General features: G+C 36.4%; 2 protein-coding genes and 1 long non-coding RNA gene across 3 annotated transcripts in view; 2 read left to right on the forward strand and 1 right to left on the reverse strand.

Moving 5' to 3' along the window:
• The window catches only part of LOC136816675 (condensin complex subunit 3-like), a 177,505-nt gene that overhangs the window by 58,867 nt on the left and 96,528 nt on the right, over positions 1 to 22,110 (forward strand). The window lies entirely within an intron of this gene.
• Positions 933 to 11,222, forward strand: LOC136816671 (uncharacterized). The gene is made up of 3 exons (XR_010847964.1): positions 933 to 1,019; positions 9,842 to 9,914; positions 11,155 to 11,222. It is a non-coding gene; the product is annotated as an uncharacterized lncRNA (long non-coding RNA).
• On the reverse strand, positions 995 to 21,668 carry LOC136816669 (uncharacterized). Its single transcript, XM_067072996.1, has 16 exons — positions 21,446 to 21,668; positions 20,242 to 20,595; positions 18,478 to 19,035; positions 16,733 to 17,394; positions 12,375 to 14,820; positions 11,134 to 11,251; positions 9,831 to 9,982; positions 9,265 to 9,300; positions 8,140 to 8,411; positions 7,197 to 7,341; positions 6,426 to 6,532; positions 4,576 to 4,634; positions 3,831 to 4,006; positions 2,877 to 3,170; positions 2,167 to 2,370; positions 995 to 1,886 (listed from the first exon to the last, which is right to left on the reverse strand). Exons 1-16 carry the CDS (start codon positions 21,510 to 21,512, stop codon positions 1,444 to 1,446), a joined length of 6,093 nt encoding a protein of 2,030 aa, XP_066929097.1. The 5' UTR covers positions 21,513 to 21,668; the 3' UTR covers positions 995 to 1,443.

Here is a 22,110-nt window from a genome sequence, read left to right on the forward strand (position 1 = left end):
ACAGAAAATATCGTTCAGCTTCAAATTACATTATCATTTTTTTCCTTTTGATTATTTCAAGAGTCAGCCCGGCTTATTTTAAATAGGAAGCTACTCGGTTTGGATACGATCCTGATTCAAATTTTCCAAGCTTTTATCAAGGAAATGTTACCAATTTTTGGATTTCTCTAATCAACAGTTCTCAGCTAAAGTAATTTATTATTTGGATCTAACATTTATTGCTTTTTGTCCCAGTTTTTCCTCTGATAGAATACGTACCACGATATTGGTCCATTCCATCAAAAAACCCATCTTGAGCTATCTTGAATGTATCTTTTGTTCATTCCGAAATCGATAAGCTCTTTCTTGGAGTCGTCATGATAAATTCCTCCAATAAATATTGTACTTGTTAATTATATTTTAGTCTTTTTTCAGAATTGCAAAAAGTTTCATAATATTTCAGTAGTGAAAGTTCATTCAATCAATCAATCAATCAACCAATCAATCAATCGATCAATCAATCGCTTATATTAATTTGGTTGTAAGTATTTTTACTATCTTCAAGACGTTGTAATACACTATATTTAATGCAGTTTAATGAAGTGTTTCAATTCATTTATTTCAAACTAGAACAAACGTGAATTATTTACAAAGAAAAACTAAGTATATACAAAAGAAGAAGGTTAATCGAAGTCATTTTTATAGTAACTAAAAAATCTCAGTGAAAGTATTCAGTTCAGTTCTCACAATTATGCAATGGAATGTCTCGAATTAGAGAAAGAAATCGAATTATAGAGAATCCTTAATGGTAAGAATGTCCATACTGAATAGACCATTATTTAATGGTCGATCTAGTTTCGAATTGAATGAGAGAATTGACGGAATAAAATAATATTATGACGAACTATTTCTTCGAGATCTTTCATTTCATTTATAGACAACACTTGAATCATTCGAAGCCATTGTGGTGGTGTTCAAAATTGTTAACGAACAAGTCAAAACAAGAACCAAAACTATATGGTCATAGCCTGGATTCCCTGGTAAGAAGAAACTCCTTTGTCTTTTATCAAAAATCTTATAAGGATTTAGCTCACTTCTACCTGTTGCTGTACTGAAACGAAAAAAAAGTCTTCTATTAGCTTTAAAAAGGTGCCATTAGTACCAAATTAAGCCAATGGAAAGGCTTTGTTTCTTTTTGTAACGAATAGAGGTGTGAACTTTTTTTTATTAAATGGCTTTTGGGTACCATAACCGTTAATTTTATTGAAGAAACTCAGTGTCATTTTTCAAGCTTTGAAATTAAAAACGTCGATGCGATTCTCCCTTTTAATTTGAACAACGTTTTTGTACAAGTCTATGGTTTGATTAATCATTGTGGAGCATTTTCATAACATTGTTCCAGCCACTCAACCATAGGTTTTATTTAACCACTTTCTGTTGACGACCAGCCCAAAACATTTTCATTTAAACATCTTCGGTTCTTTTACTACGGTGTAGAATCTCTTCTTTACCATTCATAGTCGTCACCATTCGTCTCTTATCTGATTTCCCCACATCCTTCTCATCAAAATAAAGTTCATTGAATAAAGTAGCAAAACCATTTTTATCTTCCTCTCTATCTAGCGTTAGTCTTTTCTTGCGTTTTAATGTACCACCATTAGGTGCGGATTGTTTATATGTTTTCTTTTGTGAATCTCCTTTGTAAGATATAGGCCAACGGTCATCAGCCTGTGATCGTTTACTACGTATTACTGATACACTGTCTTTTATGTTTGTATTAGTGTTTTGGTTAAGTTTTCGTTTATATATGTTGAATTTGATTTGGCTTTTCGTCGTCTGTTTTTCATCACGTTTTCGCCGGGCCAACATGTCTTTCCAAAAGAACAACCGAAGCTTATACTGTGAATCTGCAATTGTGAAGAGAAAAAAACAAGTAGAAACTCTCGATTCAACGAGTAACCTCGGCAACCCATTGCTCTTATGAAATAAATGTTAAATTAATTGTACAAAAAAGTAAGAATAAAGTTCGGACTTTTCTCGATACTATGAAAATGTGTAAGTCTGACTAATCGACTGATTGAAATTGATTAAAGTTATCGAAAGTTAAGTTTGAATAGAGCTAAACATTTGTAAGTTTGGTCTCTAGTACATAGACGCGAATGAATTAGAATTCTATTGATTCCATACTTTCTTTCCCAGGGACTTCTAGACTCTTTTTAGCCATTATATCAGCTGTCAAATTCCTCTTATTTCCTAGATTTGATGGTGCCAACTTCTGATATTCCATGTAATTCTTTAGTTCTGCTATATTATTGTTACTTGTGACTGCCGGTTTGATGTATGTACGGACAGGCTTTTGGTCCGGTAGTCCATTACTAGTCAATGGTTGCTCTATGAGAAATGAGAGGTAATGAAATGTTTTTGTTTCCCACCCGCACTATCCAACAGTTTCTAGCTGGCTTATAGCAGATTTAGTGCTTTCAATCTACGTTGATGAAATTTTCGTTTCTTGTTTTGTTTTCGAATTGCTTTTTTTGGAAAGGATAGTTTTTAGTACATCGTTTAAAGTTCTTCCTTTTCAGACGAATTTCTGTCTCGGTAAAGTGTATAAAGACTTTTCCGTCTAAAAACTCTGCACGATTTACCGAAATTTCAAGAATATGTGCGAATAAGCTGTGTAAAATCCGTTTTCTGTTTCAGATGAAAAATTTTCACTTTCAGTAACAGAGAAGAGTTTTATTTTAGAACTTGGTCTCTCGTACGCTTCTTTAATGTTTTTAGCTGTGTGTGCACCTCGAAAGTGTGGTGGACCTTAATTTAGGCAGTGTTTATATGCTATATAGTATGCTATGAACTTTACTGTAAATGATAACTGTAAATCGTAAATGATAACAAACCTTGTATAGGTTTCTGCATCGTCCAACTGCCTGTCCCTATTCCTGGGACTGCTTGTCTTGATGCGTCTACCTGTTGACTCTGCTGTTGGAACAAGAAAGGCGCTTCTTGTATGTGTGAGAGTTGCGAGCGTACGACAGTATCCCAAGGACTTTGTTGGTTATGGTACGGTGTCGGCGGGTAGAAAATACTGTCATGCTTAATGCGTTCGAATTGGTTTGGTGAAAGTGGTGCTTGCGCTGGGGATTGTTGTGCTTGTGTATTGTTGTCGTTGCCACCTTGTGATAGGTAGTATTCTAGAAGAAATAAAGGTTTAGCTTTTTTTTTAAAGGGGCACCTCTTCTCTCAGGTACCCCTCCCCCTAGGTTTGTAATTTTTAACACCCCCACCCCCCGAACCTTTTCAGGACTCCTTCCCCCAAGAATCAATGTATAAAATGTTTTTCTAAAACGTTGTACTTAACCCTGTGAGCACTTTTGAAAACACACATTCATCATAAACTTATACAGCAACACAGACGAGAATCAGGAATTTTTCTTCTGTATAATGCTACTCAGGTGGACCTTTTTATAACACTTATTTGACTGAAAATGGAGAGTCTACCTCTAATTGTACTATAACTGTCAACTTAATTAGCCTACACTATACAGTTCCAAGAGCAGTTTTAAGTTATGTTGACGAAGGAGATATGATTTAGTTAACCTGATAACAGATGATCATTATTTCCTTAGCGCACGGTTAACCTTTAAAGGTGGTTGAAAATTAACCATCTGAGGAAAACATTCTATCTGTAAAAAGAATTTTGTTACGTACCGCGATGTTAAAATATATGTTTTTTTCTGATACGGCGCCCTATTTTTAAACAAAATCGCGCAACTTGTCTTGCAGAAAACAATGATGATCTGATCACAGGTTAGATATAGCCTACTGTCAACGAAAACTGACATTTAAAATACCTTTGATTTTGAGTGTTTTTGGTAACACTGGCATTCCATCCAATGATTTGGTCGTGCTCACCACTTGGAATAGATGATGTGTTGGATCTTCTGTTGAAGGTGTTGCAATGTTGACGGTTTTGAAGTTCAACACAAAGTCCACGATTGTTCTATGTGGCATAAATTGATCCGCCTCCCTAAGAGTTGAAGGAGTACCAAGAAATGTATTTTAGGCTATTCCAGAAATAGTGTGTACCCCCCCCCCCCCCCCCTTTGTTGAGGAGGTGTCCAGGGTCAAAAAATGAGAAAGAAAAATTCAAATGGATCTTGAAAAATTGAAAAGAAATCAAAGGGTCACCTTTCCCAAAAAAGACCTCCTCAACATAGGGGGTATAATTTTTTTCAGGAATAGCCCATTTTGTGGAAAGTATGTTTGAAATGGTTTTATTTCAACGGACAGTAGTTGATTCAACCCAATTTTGTTTACTACTAGCATCGTATTCGGTATTTGTCCGTTGCTATTTATAGTTCTGTAGGTATATTTAAACAACGCAAAATGAATCTATATGATTATTAGATCTTCAGCTCTAAAGAAAGCAAAAGGAGTGGTTCGATTTCACCATAGTCTAATGTTTTGATAAACAATTTTTTTATCGACTAAGACATTCGGCCTTAGTCCCTTTTAAGGAACTTTTGGTGCAATGGATTGATAGGTGTATCGATCACTGTAACAACAAACATTTTTTCACCGTCACAACCAACTTACATTAACGAAACGACTTCAGCCGAAATGAAGTTTGTGTCATTCTCGTAGATCCGCTTCAGCTGTAAAAGTGGAAGGAAATTTTTTAGATCTTCATATAAATTGATTTGTTCAATATTTCAGACTATATCTTTGCAAGTTAAAGTACGTCATCTCTAACATAACATTAATCTGTTGAAAAAATGAGACTTTATTTTCCCTGACTTCTTCATCATAATTTTTTTGCACTTTTGCACACTATTTCTCTTCCTTTAGATACATATGGTCCAGACCCACTGATATAAAGTACCGTATTATTACTTCGATTAATCGCCCCCCTTCGAATAAACGCTAGGAGGGGACAAAACAAGTTTCCCTTTCTCTTTACAAAAGTGACCTTGGCTAAAGATAATTTAACAACAAACTTCGATTAATGAAACGACTTCATTCGAGACAGGGGGGGTCAATATTTATAATACCAACCCATAGCCCAAAAACCTGACTTGGTATTGATACCAACTTGAAAATCATAATTTTCAGAAAAAGGGGGGACCCACCCCCTTATTTTGGTATTGATACCAACTTGAAAATCATAATTTTCAGAAAAAGGGGGGACCCACCCCCTTAATTTGGTATCGATACCAACATGACTTTTTGAATTTAACAAAATATCATGGGACCCACCCCCTAATTTAGTACCAATACCAATCTGACAAATTTGAGTTTAAAGCTGTTTAAAGGGGACCCACCCCCTCCCACACAAACAGGGTACTAAGAGAAACTTCAAAAAAACTTATTTTTGAAATACTCTTTCTTCAACACAACACAAAAACTGTCATGTGCTAAAATAGAAAATGACTGAAAACTGACAATATAATAAAAACAAACCCAGTGAAGCTAGCAAAATCAATCTGAATCAATATTATCTGAATATAATTAATGTGAAAAAACTAGGAGAAGCTCTTATTAGTACATAATTTTAGAACAGAATAGATTCACTCATTACCAAATGCTATCACAGAAAAAATGTTTTTGCTTCAGGCTTGATCAAAAATAAAACTTGAAAATATCGAAAAAGTCCAAAATAAACAAACTTCAAAGTCATTTATACTTATTACTCATTTACAGTCATTATACTCAAAAGCTAAAACAAATCCAATTGAAACCTGTTTAGACTGATATGTACCCCGGGGTATTTTCTAGCTATAAGGCGAGACCAATTTAATTTGTTGTTCTACGGGCCCGACCGACCTTATTTTGCTAAAATCAAAAAAATTATAATATTGAATTTCCACTAAAATATATTTCACACACTAGTTATTTGTAAGAATTAAATTTGAATAATAATTTAGAAAATCAAGCAAGCATTCCATACACTAAAATTTTATTATGATCTTCATCGAAGATAAAAAAGTGAACTTTTGATGCAGATATTTTTTGGAAAATATTTTCAGTACCTTACCAACCCTAATAAATGAAAAATTTATTCTTATTTTACCGACCGACCGACCCATATTTTTCTAACGATCTGCCCGTAGAACAACAAATTAAATTGGTCTCGCCTAAGGGCAAAAATTAGGAAAGTTTTGCTGTCATTTTGATATGGATATCAACTTTCTGAATCATATTATTTGAAAAAAGGGGTACCCACCCCCTATTTTGGTATCAATACCAACTGAGGATAACTCTTTTCCCCCATCAATACCAACTTGACTTTTCAGACTTTTAAAGGAAAAAAGACACCACCACCCGGCTATGGGTCTGGTATCTGGATGTTGACCCCCCACCCCTGTTCGAGTTGAAGTTTGTAGATTTCAGTTGAAACCCCTTTTGAAAGTGAATGATTCACAAGAGTATTTAGAAAAACTACTTACAGCAATCTGTATGTTTCCTGTAAGGATTTGATATTTGGCACTACTCGTGTTTGCAAAGTCATCGTACCATAATTGTTGCAGTTTGATTAAACCACGATATATTTTTGCTTCAAAAATAATCACATAGTTATTGTAAAATCCTTCTGACAGTTCTAGGTAATTGATAAACCCTCCTACCCGGAAAAGCGCTCCTCGAAACCTATTATTCCCTTAAATTTGTACCCTGTGACACCCAAAATAATTTTATTTTTGATGGAATGCAAGGCAGGTAGACAATTTATGCTGACTAAGCAGAATTAGCAGAAGAATCTTTTCAAAAATAGAAAGATTTGTTTTCTCTTTCGTTTGAAATGCTCAACAAATGACTAGAGGATACCTTTTGTTCTTTAATTGATTACCTTGAGTCTATTATATTCTCGCAGGTAACAAATTTTCGCGTGTACTTAAAATTTCGCTATTTTTACGCAAAATTTCGCGAAATTTAGCACTTAAATTTTTAAAAAGCAAACAATCCTGAAATTCACTAAGTACACACGAAAAAATTCTAGAAAGTGGCAATCGCGGAAAAATTTGGCGGATTCGCTAGAATTTAGTACCTTATATTTACACCTCAGGTAGAGAGATTTTTCTTTGGACGCAAACGTTCAATTAGTGTAAGGGATCGACTTTACAGATTCCAACGCGTTTGCTTCCGCCATTATGGTGGAAATGACGTAACTTAAAAAATCATGAAAAACTTTTATTATCTAAGCATTTTATGCCTGTCCTTACTTCCAGGGGTTGCATTGATGATATTGGGTGGTGAATGTTTTAGTTCTTTGAAATCATCGGTAGCATGTGTACGGATGTATTCCTTCAAAAGTTGTTCTTTGCTTTTCCGTGTTGGATGTTTCTGTTGTGACAAAGTTTCCTGAGCCTAAAAAGTGTTTTAAAAGATTGAACAAGTGATTAAACAAGGTTCGGCGGTATGGCTATCGAAGAGAGTTATGAAGGAAAAGGCCTCTTTAGTCTTAGACTAGCAAGTGTTTGCCTTTCGTTGGACACAGAAGCAACGTGGGAATAGTGTTTATAATGTGCTCGAATAAAAGATCGACACTGTTGCGGGAGAGTGGTTTGGAAAGCCAGACAAGTTCCAAATGGTGTATTCATCGAACGTAGTGAGCCCATTGCAAGCATAAGCTGCAGCGAAATACAACGGCATGGTTTACTAGTCTACCTCAGTGTCTTCACTTCCACCGGAGCGAAGAGTATAAAGCTTCTAGGGTATGATTTTTCTATATATGAAAATTGTGTTGAGGTACTTAATATCGTATGATATGTTTAGATTCTTTGTTATTTTCACCATGGTCAATATTAATATGAGGAGTGATTCATCGAAAAGAGGAGTCAATTTTGACAGTTTCTTTTCGATTTTTATGATTTACTTGATTTGATTTTCAGAAGTGTGTTTGCCTGCTCTCTGGGACTGATTGGTTATATATTGATCAAACAAAGAATTTCCATTCAAACAGTTTTCTCGACTATACAGTTGACTCTCGCTTATTCGAACTCGAATATGGAATCTTATTTGTTCGAATTGTAGAGAGATTTGAATTATAGAAATTATTTTAAGAGCGTTTCTCTTTGAAGGGGACTAAGTTCGAATGATCGAGTAAGCAAGAGTCTACTGTATGTAAAAAACTTTTCTGATTTTTTACCGGGGAACACTGTATACCTTCTGTTGAGCTAACTCAATCCATTTATTATCAGATATTGGTTGATGTTGATCGCTAACATCTTTATAATTTCGATCAGCTATGTTTTGAAGTCTCTGGTTGGCTTGAATTTGATTTTGATAGTTGTTTACGTCTTTCTCTTCTGCCGCTTTCAGAGCTTCCTGTATGTCAGGGGTTGGTTTATAAGGGTTGACTGGAGGACTATCTGTGTTTGATGTGGTGGGAATGTCGGGCGTCACAGGGATGTATGACCGGGCCACTCCGTTCTCATCTAGAAGTGAAAAAGTTCCGATTGAAAGTAGATCTTCCTGTCTCAGCCCATTGGTAATCAACTACCTACAATCCAATAGTTGGACCAGTATCGAATTAAGAAGAATTAACATTAAAGGTTTTGTTTTTAAATAACAGTGGTAACGTTTACTCACTCATCAATTTTAATTCACAAGCTTTTTCACATTGGATTGACACGAATGTGGAGCAAGATTGGTTAGAAAGAGGAAAAGAAAAACATTTTTTTTGCTTATATAAGCATAATATAACAATAGTGTAGACACTGTCCTGATATGAAATAATGTGTCTGATATGAGACGGGAACACTTATGTAAAAACAAAACCTTTAACTATACACTGCACTATTTTTCAATAATATATCGGACGGAGGATCGAGACAAAAATACCATTAGATGCTAGAAATTTTTCAAAAATAAATATTTTACAATCATGGTCGGAGTATCTTGGCAGTTCTTGGTATCTTAGCGTTTAGCAGATTTTAAAGTTCGGTCGAGATTGGCATTTTTAAGCTTTCTACTTTATCTAATCGGATATTTCGATTTGGGAGGGGTATTTAATGGCTCCCAGCCTATATTCTCAGCCTTATCGGATCATTCATAAGCTTTTGGATCCTTAGATCCTAAGTTCCTGCTAAATCTCAAGCCTCATGTTAAAACTCAGACTTCAAACTCTAATTTACAACCAAAAGGAGTTTCAGGAATTTCCCTGTAAAATTTAAAAAACCGCAAGTAGTTTATAAATTAAGGCGCTTATAAACTACTTGCGGCTTTTTAAATTTTACAAGGAAATTCCTGAAATTCCTTTTGTGCCCAAAATTATGGCCATAGTTTTACCTTTGTATGATTTCTCCTTTCCTTCATCTACTCCTTCTGAAAACAGAAAGAAAAATAAACTTATGAGTATTTAATGAATATTTATTGACCGCCCAATTTTAAAGTCTGGAGAAATTGATGGTCTTGTTGTATTTTAATTCCTGTAAGGTCTGAAGAACTTATTTTGTCGTTTGTGTGCGATCCTCATTGATCTAATTCTAGATCATTAAACACTGACACACGCACTTCCGTTTTAAAGGACTACTAAACTAAAATACCTAAATGTTGTGTCCACTAACAACATAAGTAAAGTAAGTCTGCGACCGCAGTCGGAGGCGACCCGAAGGCTCCTCTTTCGATAGCTATCTACCCGAAGGTAGGAGAGGGCGCCACTCTTTCTCCCTGGATTGCTCCACTTACCCTGATCCTTCTCTTAATTGCTGAGCATCAAGCAGAGAGGTATCAAGTACCATTTTGGGAATCTTTGGTATGACCCGGCTGGGGGTTGAAACCACATCCTTGCGCACCGTAGCCGGATGCTCTACCACTGCACTACGGTTGCAACATAAACTCTACACCTTGCTTACCTGTGTTATAGATCTTATTTCGCCACAGTCCACCGCACGTATACGCATCGTCTCCGGAGCACATTGTGTTACATTCTGAATCAGGTACCATGTCATATTTCCCATAACTGTTACCACAGAAACACAAATACCCATACTGCATTGCGGCGTACCTGTAGAAATAAAATTTTTAAAGGAAATTTATTCATACTTGATAAAACGTCAGCTGGAGCACTGAACTAGACCCTGGAGGCGGTTTGGCAAACCCGGCCATCCAAAATTTTCATTTTTTTGGTACTATTTTTTAAAAATGCTACCCTATAATAGCCTACTCAATAGCGGTTTAAATCACCGAGAGCGTTAGATCTACTTTTCATTGAATTTCGTGATGATGTAGCGCCGTTTGAAGTTAATTTTTAACATTGCAAAGGCTTCTTTGAAAAAAAAACTCAGATCAAAATTAGCAGATAAATTATAGTCTAGTTATGTCTTTTGTTAACGTGGAAAACATTCTTAACCCTTCAAGCATCTTCCTATTTTTCTACAATCTTAAAAGCTGACAAGTGCTCTGAATTTGAAATTTTGACCACCGGTAGAAATTGATAATGACCACCGGTAGAAATTGATAAAAGGAGATGATTTACAAAATTTTGGTTCGACCACCTGTCTGATTGGTATTTTACAGACCATAGTGGGCAGAGGGGTATCAAGCCCCCCCCTTAAAAATGGCACCCCCTCTTTTAGCTCAACCCCCTCTTAAAAATGAAAACTCCTCAACCCCCCTCTTTTTATTCAACCCCCCTCTTTTTCCCAGGTTTAAGTTCAACCCCCCCTCTTTTTTTCGACCTTTTACGCACGAACTCTTACAATCTCTAACTATATACCAAGGTTATTAAAATGAAGAATACAAAAAAGCAACATACTCCACCAAGAGTTGTAGAAACAGAGTTTTTGCTTCATTCAAATGAATGGAAATATAATAATTGTTGAGAAATTTAAAAATGAATGGAAAACACTCTTTTGCAAATTGCGCCAAATCTTCCAAGCCCCCTCCCCCTTTAAAAATTAAACCCCCTCTTTTTGTCCAAGCCACCTCTTTTATTTGAAATTTTCACAAGCCCCCCTTCTTTTAAATTCAGTAAAATTCTCAACCCCCCCCCCCCCCCACTATGCAGACCAGAATTTAAATTTGGCTAAAATCACAAAATATTGACCGATTGGCTCGTACGATTTGACTAAAATTTGGTTCTGAAGGCAGATTTGTCACAAAATTTAATCTCATGGGTCTTATTGGTACTTTGCATTAAATTTACTTAAAACCTACCTATATCCACTTTTCTTGCAGACTGACCGACAATTATTGGGTGTGACAGAGGGTACTCCTGCTCTGATTGGCAAATCCCTTCCATCAACTAAACGATCCACATAACATCCTATGTATCCTGAAATATTGTGGTGAAGTTGTAAGTGATAGTTCTTCTGTAATTGAGCTATTCCAGAAAAAATACCCCCTATGTTGATGAGATCCTTTTTTTTAAAGGTGACCCCCTGGATTTTTTGCTACTTTTCAGGACCCCTTGGTTTTTCTTTCTCCCATTTCTTTTGAACACCCTAGATTTTCGACCTCGTTATACTGACCATCCTGGATTTTCAACCCGATTTTACTGATCACCTTGGATTTTATCATTCAAAAAACTAGACCACCCTGGACTTTTTTATTTTCCAAACTACCCTGGACATCACACCTCTTCAACATAGGGAGCACAGACTATTTCTGGAATAGCCCATTCTTATTTTGCTATGACTCTTTCTTCGATAGCGTTGATCCAAAAGATAGAACATGATTACCAATTATCGTGAAAAATAGGCTGTTCCATAAATCCATACAGGGGCGGTGGATGATATGGATATAAAATGGAATGGCCTAATAAAGATTATGCATTCAAACTTATCCATATCACTCCCTCATGTTCAAGGTTTTTACAAAATAATTAAACTTTGCCACCAATGAATATTTAACTCGCCGAGGCCTGATGTAAATGCGTATTTATCCAATGGAAAAACAATTAAATGTTTCAAAATTCTTTGTCTAGCTTTTCCCTACTTTCCTTCCAAGTGAGGTATAATCTCTCATTGGGCTGTTCCGTTAAAAAAAAGCATACATGGGGGAGTAGACGAACCTTTTCGAGTCAAAAAATAATCATTGAAAATGTGGGGATACCCCCTGGAAAATGGCCATAATTGCCCTTGCAAAATTCGTTTCATACCGTTAAGTGAAGGTGGACGTACTAAAATTAGTATTTTAATTCCTGGAAATTTTAGAATAACTTTTTGCCCCTTTGGAAAAATGAAAAAACACCCCCTGGAATTTTTTCCCGGATTATCCTCTGGAAATGTTCGTCCACCCCCCCCCCCTGTATGGAGATGAAGTGGAATGGCCCATTTAAATACATTATTCAAGTGAAAAGTAATTAAATTTTCGAAAATTCTTCCGCTAGATTTTTCCTTACTTTCCTTCCCATATTTTTCAAATGAAGTTTATTTGTAAGAATGAAACTGTCTTACCATCAGATCTAGGGATGATTTCAGGTGCGCTTTTGTTTCTTGGAAGTTCCATTTCATAATCAGAATCTAAAGGATATGGTAGCGGAGTTGCGGTCGTCAGATATTGTTGCTGTTGTTGTTCAGTTGTCAGAGTTGTTGCAGGGATAACTGGTGGCGTTTGAGGTGAAAGGTATGGTGTAGGTGTGATTGCCCCACTGGCTGCTTGCTGTTGCCAACTGTTTAGGTATTGTTGTGCTTGTTGTGCTTCTGGTTGCATTTGTTGTGAGGTTGGTTGCGAAAACTGTTGCTGACAAGGTTGTGCGTTTTGTTGATCGCATGGTACTTGTGTGTACGGTTGTACTTGTAAACAGCAAGGCGTGCTTGATGTCTGTTGCGGGATAGGTTGTGTCTGTTGTGGTTGCTCTTCTGCGACATTCATACGATTCACTGTTTTGTTCTTTTCTTCAGGTGTTGTTGTATTACTGCCGAGATTTGTTGTTGTGTTGCTTGCGTTTGTTGAGTCTGTTGTAAGGTTTGAGTTTTTGGTGTTTGCGGGTGTTGTAGTTGGAGTATTTGAGGTTGGGATTGCTGTTGTTGTGAGATTTCTTATTGTTGACGACAATGTCGACGTTGTTGGAGACGAAGTTGTTGTTGCTGTTGTTGTCTTTAAAGTCGTTGTTGTCGTCGTTGTTGGTTGCTGTGTTGTTGTCTTCTGAGTTGACGAGGTCGTGGTTGCTAGAGTTGTGGTTTTTGGAGTTGTTGTTGTTGATGTTGTTGATGTTGTTCGGGTGGTAGGAGGTTGTGTTGAAGTCGATGTTGTTGGTGTAGGTGGTGCGTTGGTTGTAGAGAGCTCTGTTTTGTTGGCCATGTTTAAACCGTGCACTCGTTCATAATGTTCAAGTTCGCTCTCTGTTTCTGATTGTTTATTCGATACTGTAGGTAGTTGTTGTAAAGGAATTGGTGTAGGCTGGTTTGCTAGCCGATTCAAAATTTCAGTTGATTGTGATTGCGTTTCGGAGTCATCGCCATTCGGTGGTAGCTTCCTCTGTTGTTCTTCCAACCGTTGCTGATGTTGTTGCTCTAAATGCATCTTATACTTCTCCTGCTCTTTCAAAATATCCCGATTTAATTCGTCTATTCCTACTTCATTTGAACTATCATCTAATTTAATTTTATCTTGTAGATTATGAGCCAGATATTGGCTGCTTGTTTCTCCTTTGTTGTCTCTGTACGAGGGGTACACAGCGGTGGCATTTAAAGAAGCTAGGTTGAGTTTTTGTAAAGCAGCATCTGTCTCTGCGCTTCTTTCTGTACCATAAGGATGAAACATTGTTTCGTTCACCCATCGTTGCATTTGCTCGACACGTGGTCTCTCATAATCTGAACGATATTTCGAAAACTGTGCAGGCCCCAACTGGTTCTGTTTCTTTAAGATTGGGATCTTGTTTTTGGATGTACCGTAACTGTCGCCGTTGGTTGAGAAAGAGCTAGAGACCAGAGTAGCGTCTATCGGATGAGCAGGAATGATCTGACGGCCTATAAGCATAGAATCCGCTAAATCTCTATCTAAGTCATACCGTGTTTCCGTTAAAGTCTGAGGCTTAAGCAGGCTGGCTTCTTCTACTGTGGAGATCTTTCTTGAAGGCATCAACTCCTTTACTTCATCGAAAGCGAAGATGACTTTACCGTCATTTGATAATGTCGCTGCACTGTTTTTGTTGATATCGCGCTCAGCGTTGTTAGCTTGTCGTTTCGATTTTTCGTGACTTTGTTCAACGTGTTCGTCAGTGATCGTGTCTTTGCGTACTTCTCGTAAGTTTACCGAACCAAGATTTCCTGTTTCCGCTATAGAAAGTGGTGATTCGGCGTGTCTTTGGTTGATTTGATGACGTTCGTTGTCATCAAGCGCTATCAATGCTCTACGTTTCTTTGAATTGAACTCTTGACGTTTCTGTCTTATTTCATCCAAACTCATTTTCCGTGCAGCGTGATGGGAAGGAGTAGATGTGTCTCTTTTAACAAGCTCAGGAACAAATTCGGGACTTGAACCAAGTGCGGTCCACATACCCATGATTCCGTTACTTTTTTTGTGTTCAGGCTCTTCGCCAGTTTCACGTTTCGATTTCTTTTTCGGTTCATCGCCAACAATGTCGAGAATCTGTCTCGCGAATCTATAAACTTCTTCTGCCTTTTTAATTGCATCTTGTTCCATCTTAGCCTCTTTTCCTCCCATTTTTGTAACGATATCTGGATCAGAGTCTAGTATGATTTCACGCTTGGTGATATTATTTTTTAAGATTGCTAGCTCCTCGGTCGAGTCTTTTAAAGTGACATTCTTTGTGAATTCGGCAAGCCTTGATGCATCTGCACTCAGGATAAACCTCTTATTTCTGGTATCGTAGTATATGCCATCCTTTGTCAAGTTTTTCAAGAACTTGTTTTCGTCAGATTCGAATAAGCTTTTTGCCTAAAATGGAATTGAGGTAGAGAAATTAATCATATTGATACACTCAAAAATATTTACTTTTCTTCTCTGTAATACTTGGCAAAAAGAAATCTCTCAAAACTTTGAAACCGCAAGTGATTTCTAGGCGCCTTAAAGTACGGTTGGAACGTAAAGTTTTTAACTCTGAGTTTTAACGTGAGACTTATTAACATGAGACTTATGACTTGGGATCCTTAGGATTGAACCGCAAGTGATTTTTAGGTCACCTACTCTTAGGTTCCAAATAATATTTTTAGCTGTCAAAGAGAAGGCCCCTTATTTTGCTTTAAATAGCCTAATTTTAGCCTATATTTCCCTTTTTGGGGATTTCCAACCCCCCTTGGCAATTCGGTACCCCCGTTTATTAAAATTTCGACAATTTTCCAGCCTAACCTAAGAGTAAGGTGCCTTAATGAAACAAAGTGAAAGTATATGGAAATCCTAATTCTTACCCGAGCTTTAAATTCTGTAAAACATTAAAACACCAAATATTTCGGTACCGATTGTAGATGTTTGAAATAAATCCCAATCATAACTCCCGATTGTGCAGGGGGGGGGTCGATAGTAAAATCTCAGACATATATGAGTAGTAAAAGGATTTTTTTCGAATTTTTACATACCACCATACCCAGACTCTTGGAAGAGGTATTTTACTACCCTGGTAGTAAAAGTTTTTGAGACAATTTGTCATTGAGACCACCTATTTTTTGGTTGCTTTTCGGACTTATTTACAAAGAAAGCTAAAAAATGATTATTTCTCTGACACATTTTTCACTTAGTGCAAAATCTAATGTTTTGCCCTTAGAATTAAAATCTTTTTTATATTAACAAAAAATTTCGAGAATTTTTTGTTTGCAGCAAACAACTTTCCAACAGAAATTTATAACAATTTTCAGATTTCATCCAAAAAATTAAAAGAATTATTACAAAAGCTAAAATTTGCTAATCTTACCAGTTTTAACTACCCAGGTAGTAAAAATATTTCAACATTTAACACATAGATACCACCCATTTTAGTATTTAGCAACCCTGGGCAGCCCTGGGTAGTAAAAGTTTTTTTCGATTTGTCGTCACACCACCACCGTAGTAAACGTCATTATGTCTGAGATTTTACTACCGACCCCCCCCCCCCCTGGATTGTGCTATTTTAAGACTGAGCACCTTTCTATAAGGTTTTCAAGATACAAGAAAACAGTCGGTGAGTAGCCACTGTACTAGACGATGTTATTGTCCGTTACAGGGATGGCAAACGTAGGAAAATATATACCATATTACTTCGAATAAACGCCCGGGGCGTTTATTTAATTTTTTTGATTTTATGAGGGGCGTTTATTCGAGAGGGGGTTTAAAAGAAGGGGGTGTTTATTAAAGTATTTTAGTCTATAGTCGAATATTTAAAGCAAATATAAACTTTGTTTTAGTTCTTTATCAGGATTTTAGTGCAAAATTTCTTTGGTTCAACGATTAAAATTGCATCGAAAAATGCTCTGGTTACAAGAAATGCCTAAAATCTTTCTTTTCAAACCCAGTTAACACTAGTGTAGAAGTCACAAGTTTCTAATAAACGCTCCTCTCCTAAAGGGGCGATTATTCGAAGGGGGCGTTTATTAAATAATTTTTTCTTTTAGGAGGGGCGTTTATTCGAGGGGGCGTTTAAAAGAAGGGGGGCTTTTATTCGAAGTAATACAGTATGCGTGGGTTTTCTGTCATCAAATCGGTTTACAGAAAAATAAGCGTTGGAAGAGTTTGGAGCAAAACCCGTCCATCATTGTTTACTCGGCCCCGGACTTACTTTTCAAATTTACCCCGTCTCTTTAACTTCCCCACTGTACGAAAGGGAGTACTGGCCATATTCTTTCACTTTCAATCATGACTCACGTATGAAAATCTTTACCTTTTGGTCATCTAAGAATCTCAATCGATTGAATTGCTCATCAGTCAACGCTCTCCTCACAATGTCCAAAGATTTCAGTTCTTCAAACGGGATTGTTTTTCCGTATAATTCATTACGCTGTGTACTAATAATCTTCTTTCCCTTGGTGGAGTCTATTGATTCTTCACTCACACTCCTTGATGCCCTCTCTACCTGTTTATCACCTTCAGTCGAGGTTTGGTTCTTCTTAGACAATGTTGCTGTCTGTTCGTCTCCGATGCTACCTATTTTGCCGACCGGCTCTTGTTTTACTTCTTGTTGTTTTATGATTGAAGAAAGAATGTTAGGAGCTACTATTATTGTTTTCCTTTGCGTTCGATTTTCTGTTTTATTTTTGCTTTTCACGGTGATGACTTTTGATTTTCTTATTGGTTCTTGGTTATGTTTATCTTGAGGTTGACCAACCTTTTCAGCAAGTTGTATTTTCTTGACGAAACGTCTGACTTTGGTGATTGGACTTTTAAGGAAAGGTAGAGGAATGTTTGGAACGACTCTGTCACGTGCTTGACGCTTAAGGATGACAGCTCTGGGGTTGTATCGCTGATGTTCTTTCTTGTCTTCAGTTTGCTTGTGCTCTTCCTCTTTTATTTCACGCTTGAACTTCTTGATATCGAAAATTGTGGCTGAAATAAACGAATGACAACACACATTCCATGATCGAAGTCCAATGAATTTGTTAACTTACCTTAGTCCCGAGGGATTTAACAGACATACAATGTACACAGTAAAGCTATGTAAATCTCATGTAAAGTTACGTTAAGTCCAGTCTTGGTATCGAAAAAAATGTGGGCGAGTGACATTTAGACCCTTAAAGAGTGCTCTACAAAGAAATATCCCAATTTCCGGAAGGAAAATTTCAAACAAAAGAACAAGTTTTTTTCAATATGCTTTTGAACATATATATTTTCAATTTTCTCCTTGAACATTAATCTAAAGAATCTTTAGGCGTCTATCAACCACCCGGGGGGGGGTACTTAGGAAAATGGAGGGTACGTTATGTGCCGCCCTTAAGGGTACCTTTTTTTGGATTTCCAAAGTCCCACTAACAGTCTGTGCCACTAACTCGATCGGGAAGATTCTTCCAAAATTGGAAGATTCTTCCGAAATGGGAAGAATCCTCCCGAACGGGAAATTAACTTAACACCCAACCGGGTTAACGGACTTCCAGATCGGGAAGAAGCGAGAAACTAAGGAAAACTCGATCGGGTTGGAACTTCCCGTTTGGGAAGTTTACGCAGTTTTTTCACAATTTAACAAGATTTCTACGGTAAAGTCTACTTTTCTTTTGGTAAAAAACCTTAAAATTTGATGCGTCTTCACCTCCAAAAAGTTTCAACTTTCGCCGGTCATCGTACAGCTGCGCCGAGATTCAGTCAATTTTCAACTTCCCAAAGAGGAAGAATCTTCCAAAACGGGCAGAAAAAAATAGATTAAGTTCTTCCCGTTCGGGAAGGTTCTTCCCATTTCGGAAGAATCTTCCCAATCGAGTTAGTGGCACAGACTGACTAAGGGTCGGAAAAATCAGAAAATTTCAACTTTTTACGCCCTGAAAGATCAAAGTTTGGTCAAATTTGTCCCGCTAAGGGTCGAAAATTCTCGCAACCCTAGTACCCCCCCCCCTGGATCAACCACTACCTGAGATTTTGAAGTTGTCTGTGATTCAGGCTGAGAAATTCTGAACAAGTTTGAGAGGAAAATATACATACCTAAAGCTTCTGGTAATCCATGTATTTCTTTCTCGTTTCCCTTCGTTTTGTCATCATCCTTCCGAATTGTCATTTCCTCCTCATCTTCATCAATGGAACGTTTCACTTTATTGTGGAAAAGACTGCTGTAATCGTTATTCGTTGGAACTTTCGATGATTTCTTTCTCTCCTTTATATCCTTCGTTTTCAAAGGGTTGATAGTACCAGATTCTCGTGTTGGTTTATGGCTTTTCTCGTGTAGATTTTTAGAGCTTACATCGTTTGTCTTGTTTTGTTCATGTGTTTTGATCACATGTCGTACTTCTCTTTTAACAGCTTTTCCACTTGGTAATGACGACGTTTTTATTTCTTGGTCAACTGACCTTTGATTGTTTGATTCAGGAACATTTTGTTCTTGCTTTGATTTCGGCAATTTATTTTTCTTTCGTATGCCGTTGATAGATCTGGTTATTTTATTCGACTGTTCTGCGTTTTTGGAAATCAACACAACGTCGTTTTTCTTAGTTTTCTTTTTCTCATTGGATGTCTTGCGTGGTTGGCTAATCAAACTGCTTTGATCTACAATGGAATGAATTTAAAGAAATGCTGAATACTTGTTGATAAGGTTATCGTGAAGATTGGTAGATTAGATAACTAAAATGGCAATTTCCATGGGGTTTTTTAAGCCAAATAAATTAATTATAATTTTATCGGCGATCCAAAAAATATCTGCAATCTGATTGGTTAAAAAGAGTACAATATATCTTGTATTTTACATGTAAAAATATAAATTGACGAAAAGATGTTGTTGCATTGTAGCGGTAGCAGCAATCTAACGTCACTTTGCTACAAAAATGCCCTGCGCTTTTTTCCAACACAAAAAGTGCATTTTTTTGGGTCACCGATAAACCAGTTATCAGACATTTGCTCGTACAATATGGAAATATTTTACTCGTTCCGGATTTTCCGTATATTTTCCTCGCCTAAAGGCTCGGAAAATATTGTACGGAAAAATCTCGGAACTCGTAAAATATTTCTCATATTGTACTCGCAACTGTCCGATAACTATTACATAATTTAATAAAATAAATAATAATAAAAAATAATTCTTTAAAAAGTGTGGGTACCCACTGGAAATTGGCAAAATTTCCAAAAAAAAATATCTTGGAAAAACTATTTGTCATGCCTTAAAGTGAGGGTGAAATTTATTTTTAGTTCGGTAAAAGATACACCATCTACCGCAAAAAAAATTTCAAAATGTTTTTTCTTCGCCGAAAATAAGCTCTTCAAAGTTGAAATACTCTTCTCCGCAAAGGTCTTCATTTTCTTCTTCGTCAAATTTTTACCTTGCGATTCTTGAATTTTCAGACTAAAGGATAATTAGCTTAACAGAAAATGTATAAAAATAAAATGCCACAGTTTTGTGTGCTACATCAAGTAGAAATTTATATTTTGTAGGTGTTATATATTGAAAATTCACTATGGTCAAAGCGCTTAAGTATCCAACCTTTTCCAACCCTAATTTAAGGCACTTAAAAATACTTGTGCATTATATACTACTTACCAATTGCCTCTTATCGAAAAATCTTATGAATCTCCATGAAATGGTGGATATTGACCTACATAAGTTCTACTTATGGCCTCTATCCGGAGAAGCAATACAAATCTGTTGATGAAGACTGAAATCCACCTTTTCAAAAGAAAAAATGTAACAACTGAACGTACAAACTAACTAACTAGCGAAAACATAAACAGTTATGATAATCAGAATTATTCCGAACTTACCATGCAGCAACGTCTTCGATCTTGCGTTCGATAAATCATGCAACGATTTTCTATGTAACGCTTTTCCTTCTTTCGACATCTTGCTACCTCCAACATCGATGGATCGTTTGTTGACGTTTCCAGTGTCATCATCAATCTCTTCGAATAGTTTCGATAGTTTTTCCAACATCCGCGCATCATCGTTCACTTTTTGTTCGATATGGCGCGCATATCTTACACCGTTTTCTTGTATCGCGGAGCGCGCTTTTCGTAAGTTTTGTATCTGTGGATCATCTTGGTTGTCTATGTTCCCTTCGTCCAGATGAAGGCTTGAGATGAATGTTTCACTTAGTGGTTTCTTAGCGTTTGGTTGACCTGTGTGTCGAAAACAAATGATGTCTCAGTCATATAGTAGGGTATATATTTTTATTGAAGAACCCAGTCTTGGGAGATATTCAAGTCTAGATATTCAGAATGGATGGATCATAAACGTTTTTTTATAAGAACATCCGACATTTTTGAAACTTTCGGATGTTGTTAGCTTTTTGAGTTTCAAGCCTAAAAATATTCTTAACATATTCTTATTTTTTCTATTTTTTTAGTATTTTTGCCCATTTTCCTAAGAAATCAAGTGTTAGCAAAGCCTTGAAATGTTCTTAACTTGTTCTTAATATTTTGGCCATCGAAGCCGTATGCTCTTATATAGTTTTTTTCTTATAAAAAACCGTGTTTTCTTGAACTTTGCGAGGGCTTCTCAATTAAAGATTTTAAATTTACTAAAAGACTCACGGTTTTCAAAGACAAAGTCCTCAATCAAATGATTTTTTATTTTGTATTTTGGCCGAAGAGAAATGGACTACAAATGGCTTTTCAACGAAAACTGCAGTTTAGATGCTTGTAGGGTTCTATGTAAATGTTTTACATCACAGTACGATACAAAGATTTAAAAAAGAATGATGCAAAAAGCCCTGTCTGTAAAACAATTGTTATCCCCAAAGATTTGGTCTAGACATTATTGGGAGAGGAAGATATTTGATATAAAGAAAGCAATATTGATGTTACTGCAGTAAAGGCTGCCAAACATGGCGTTCTGCCAAGATTAGACCATGTGAAATTATTGAGAAAACAGCAAGTTGTATATCCAATGCCTATTAAAAATTTTTGGTATACCCTCCGCAAAAGCAATGATACATCGGATAACTAAATGTTAATTCAATGTCTTTACCTTGTATGGTAACCACACATTGCAGCGCCACTAATACCAAAAATAATAAATATCGATTCCGCACCATCTTTTCCTTGCTAAGTGCTCATTTAGAATCAATTAAAGTCATAAAGCAAGATAATTAAATATTAAGGAGTGGATCAAAAAATCAACAACAACAATTCCAAATCAAAAGAAAGCTTTACTACGCAAAATTTTTATAATTTTATTAATTAATTCAATTAAATTTTGATTTTCACTTTGAATTCAGCTATTCGAGCTCCAGCTAATAGATTTCTGCAGCAATCTTGTTCCTGCAGAGAAGTTTACGTCAAGTTCATTCGACCTGAACTAATTTGCACGCTCCGATGCGCATTTTGATTTACGCTGTAGCGGCCGCAACTTTGCAACTTTCACGATCTATTCATATATGCGTGACTATGCGATTTTATGATATTCTAGGATCTCACAAATTCCCTAAAACTGCACTCAGTTAATATTTCGATATTTTGAATAAGTTTTTCCAAAAAGAACTCTTATTTTGGCTTCATTTTGATCAAATTCTTATTTTTGCTGGGTTTTCTTTGCACGGTTGAATACACTTACTGTTTCGATAATTTTCGTTCACGGGATGTTTTTTTCGCGTTTAATAAAACACTTTTACGAGCGTCTTGTTCGAAAATTCG

The sequence above is a fragment of the Clytia hemisphaerica genome, unplaced genomic scaffold (genome assembly GCF_902728285.1).
Source record: "Clytia hemisphaerica strain Z4C2 unplaced genomic scaffold, Clytia hemisphaerica genome assembly, whole genome shotgun sequence".
NCBI lineage: Eukaryota > Metazoa > Cnidaria > Hydrozoa > Leptothecata > Clytiidae > Clytia > Clytia hemisphaerica.

Excerpts from the sequence above, each read along its gene's own strand:
- LOC136816669 (XM_067072996.1), bottom strand. The coding sequence starts at position 21,512 with ATGGTGCGGAATCGATATTTATTATTTTTGGTATTAGTGGCGCTGCAA. Across the intron at positions 20,596-21,445 it reads ATGTGTGGTTACCATACAAG|GTCAACCAAACGCTAAGAAA; the intron begins GTAAAGACATTG and ends TTCGACACACAG. Across the intron at positions 7,342-8,139 it reads TTGAGTTAGCTCAACAGAAG|GCTCAGGAAACTTTGTCACA; the intron begins GTATACAGTGTT and ends AACACTTTTTAG.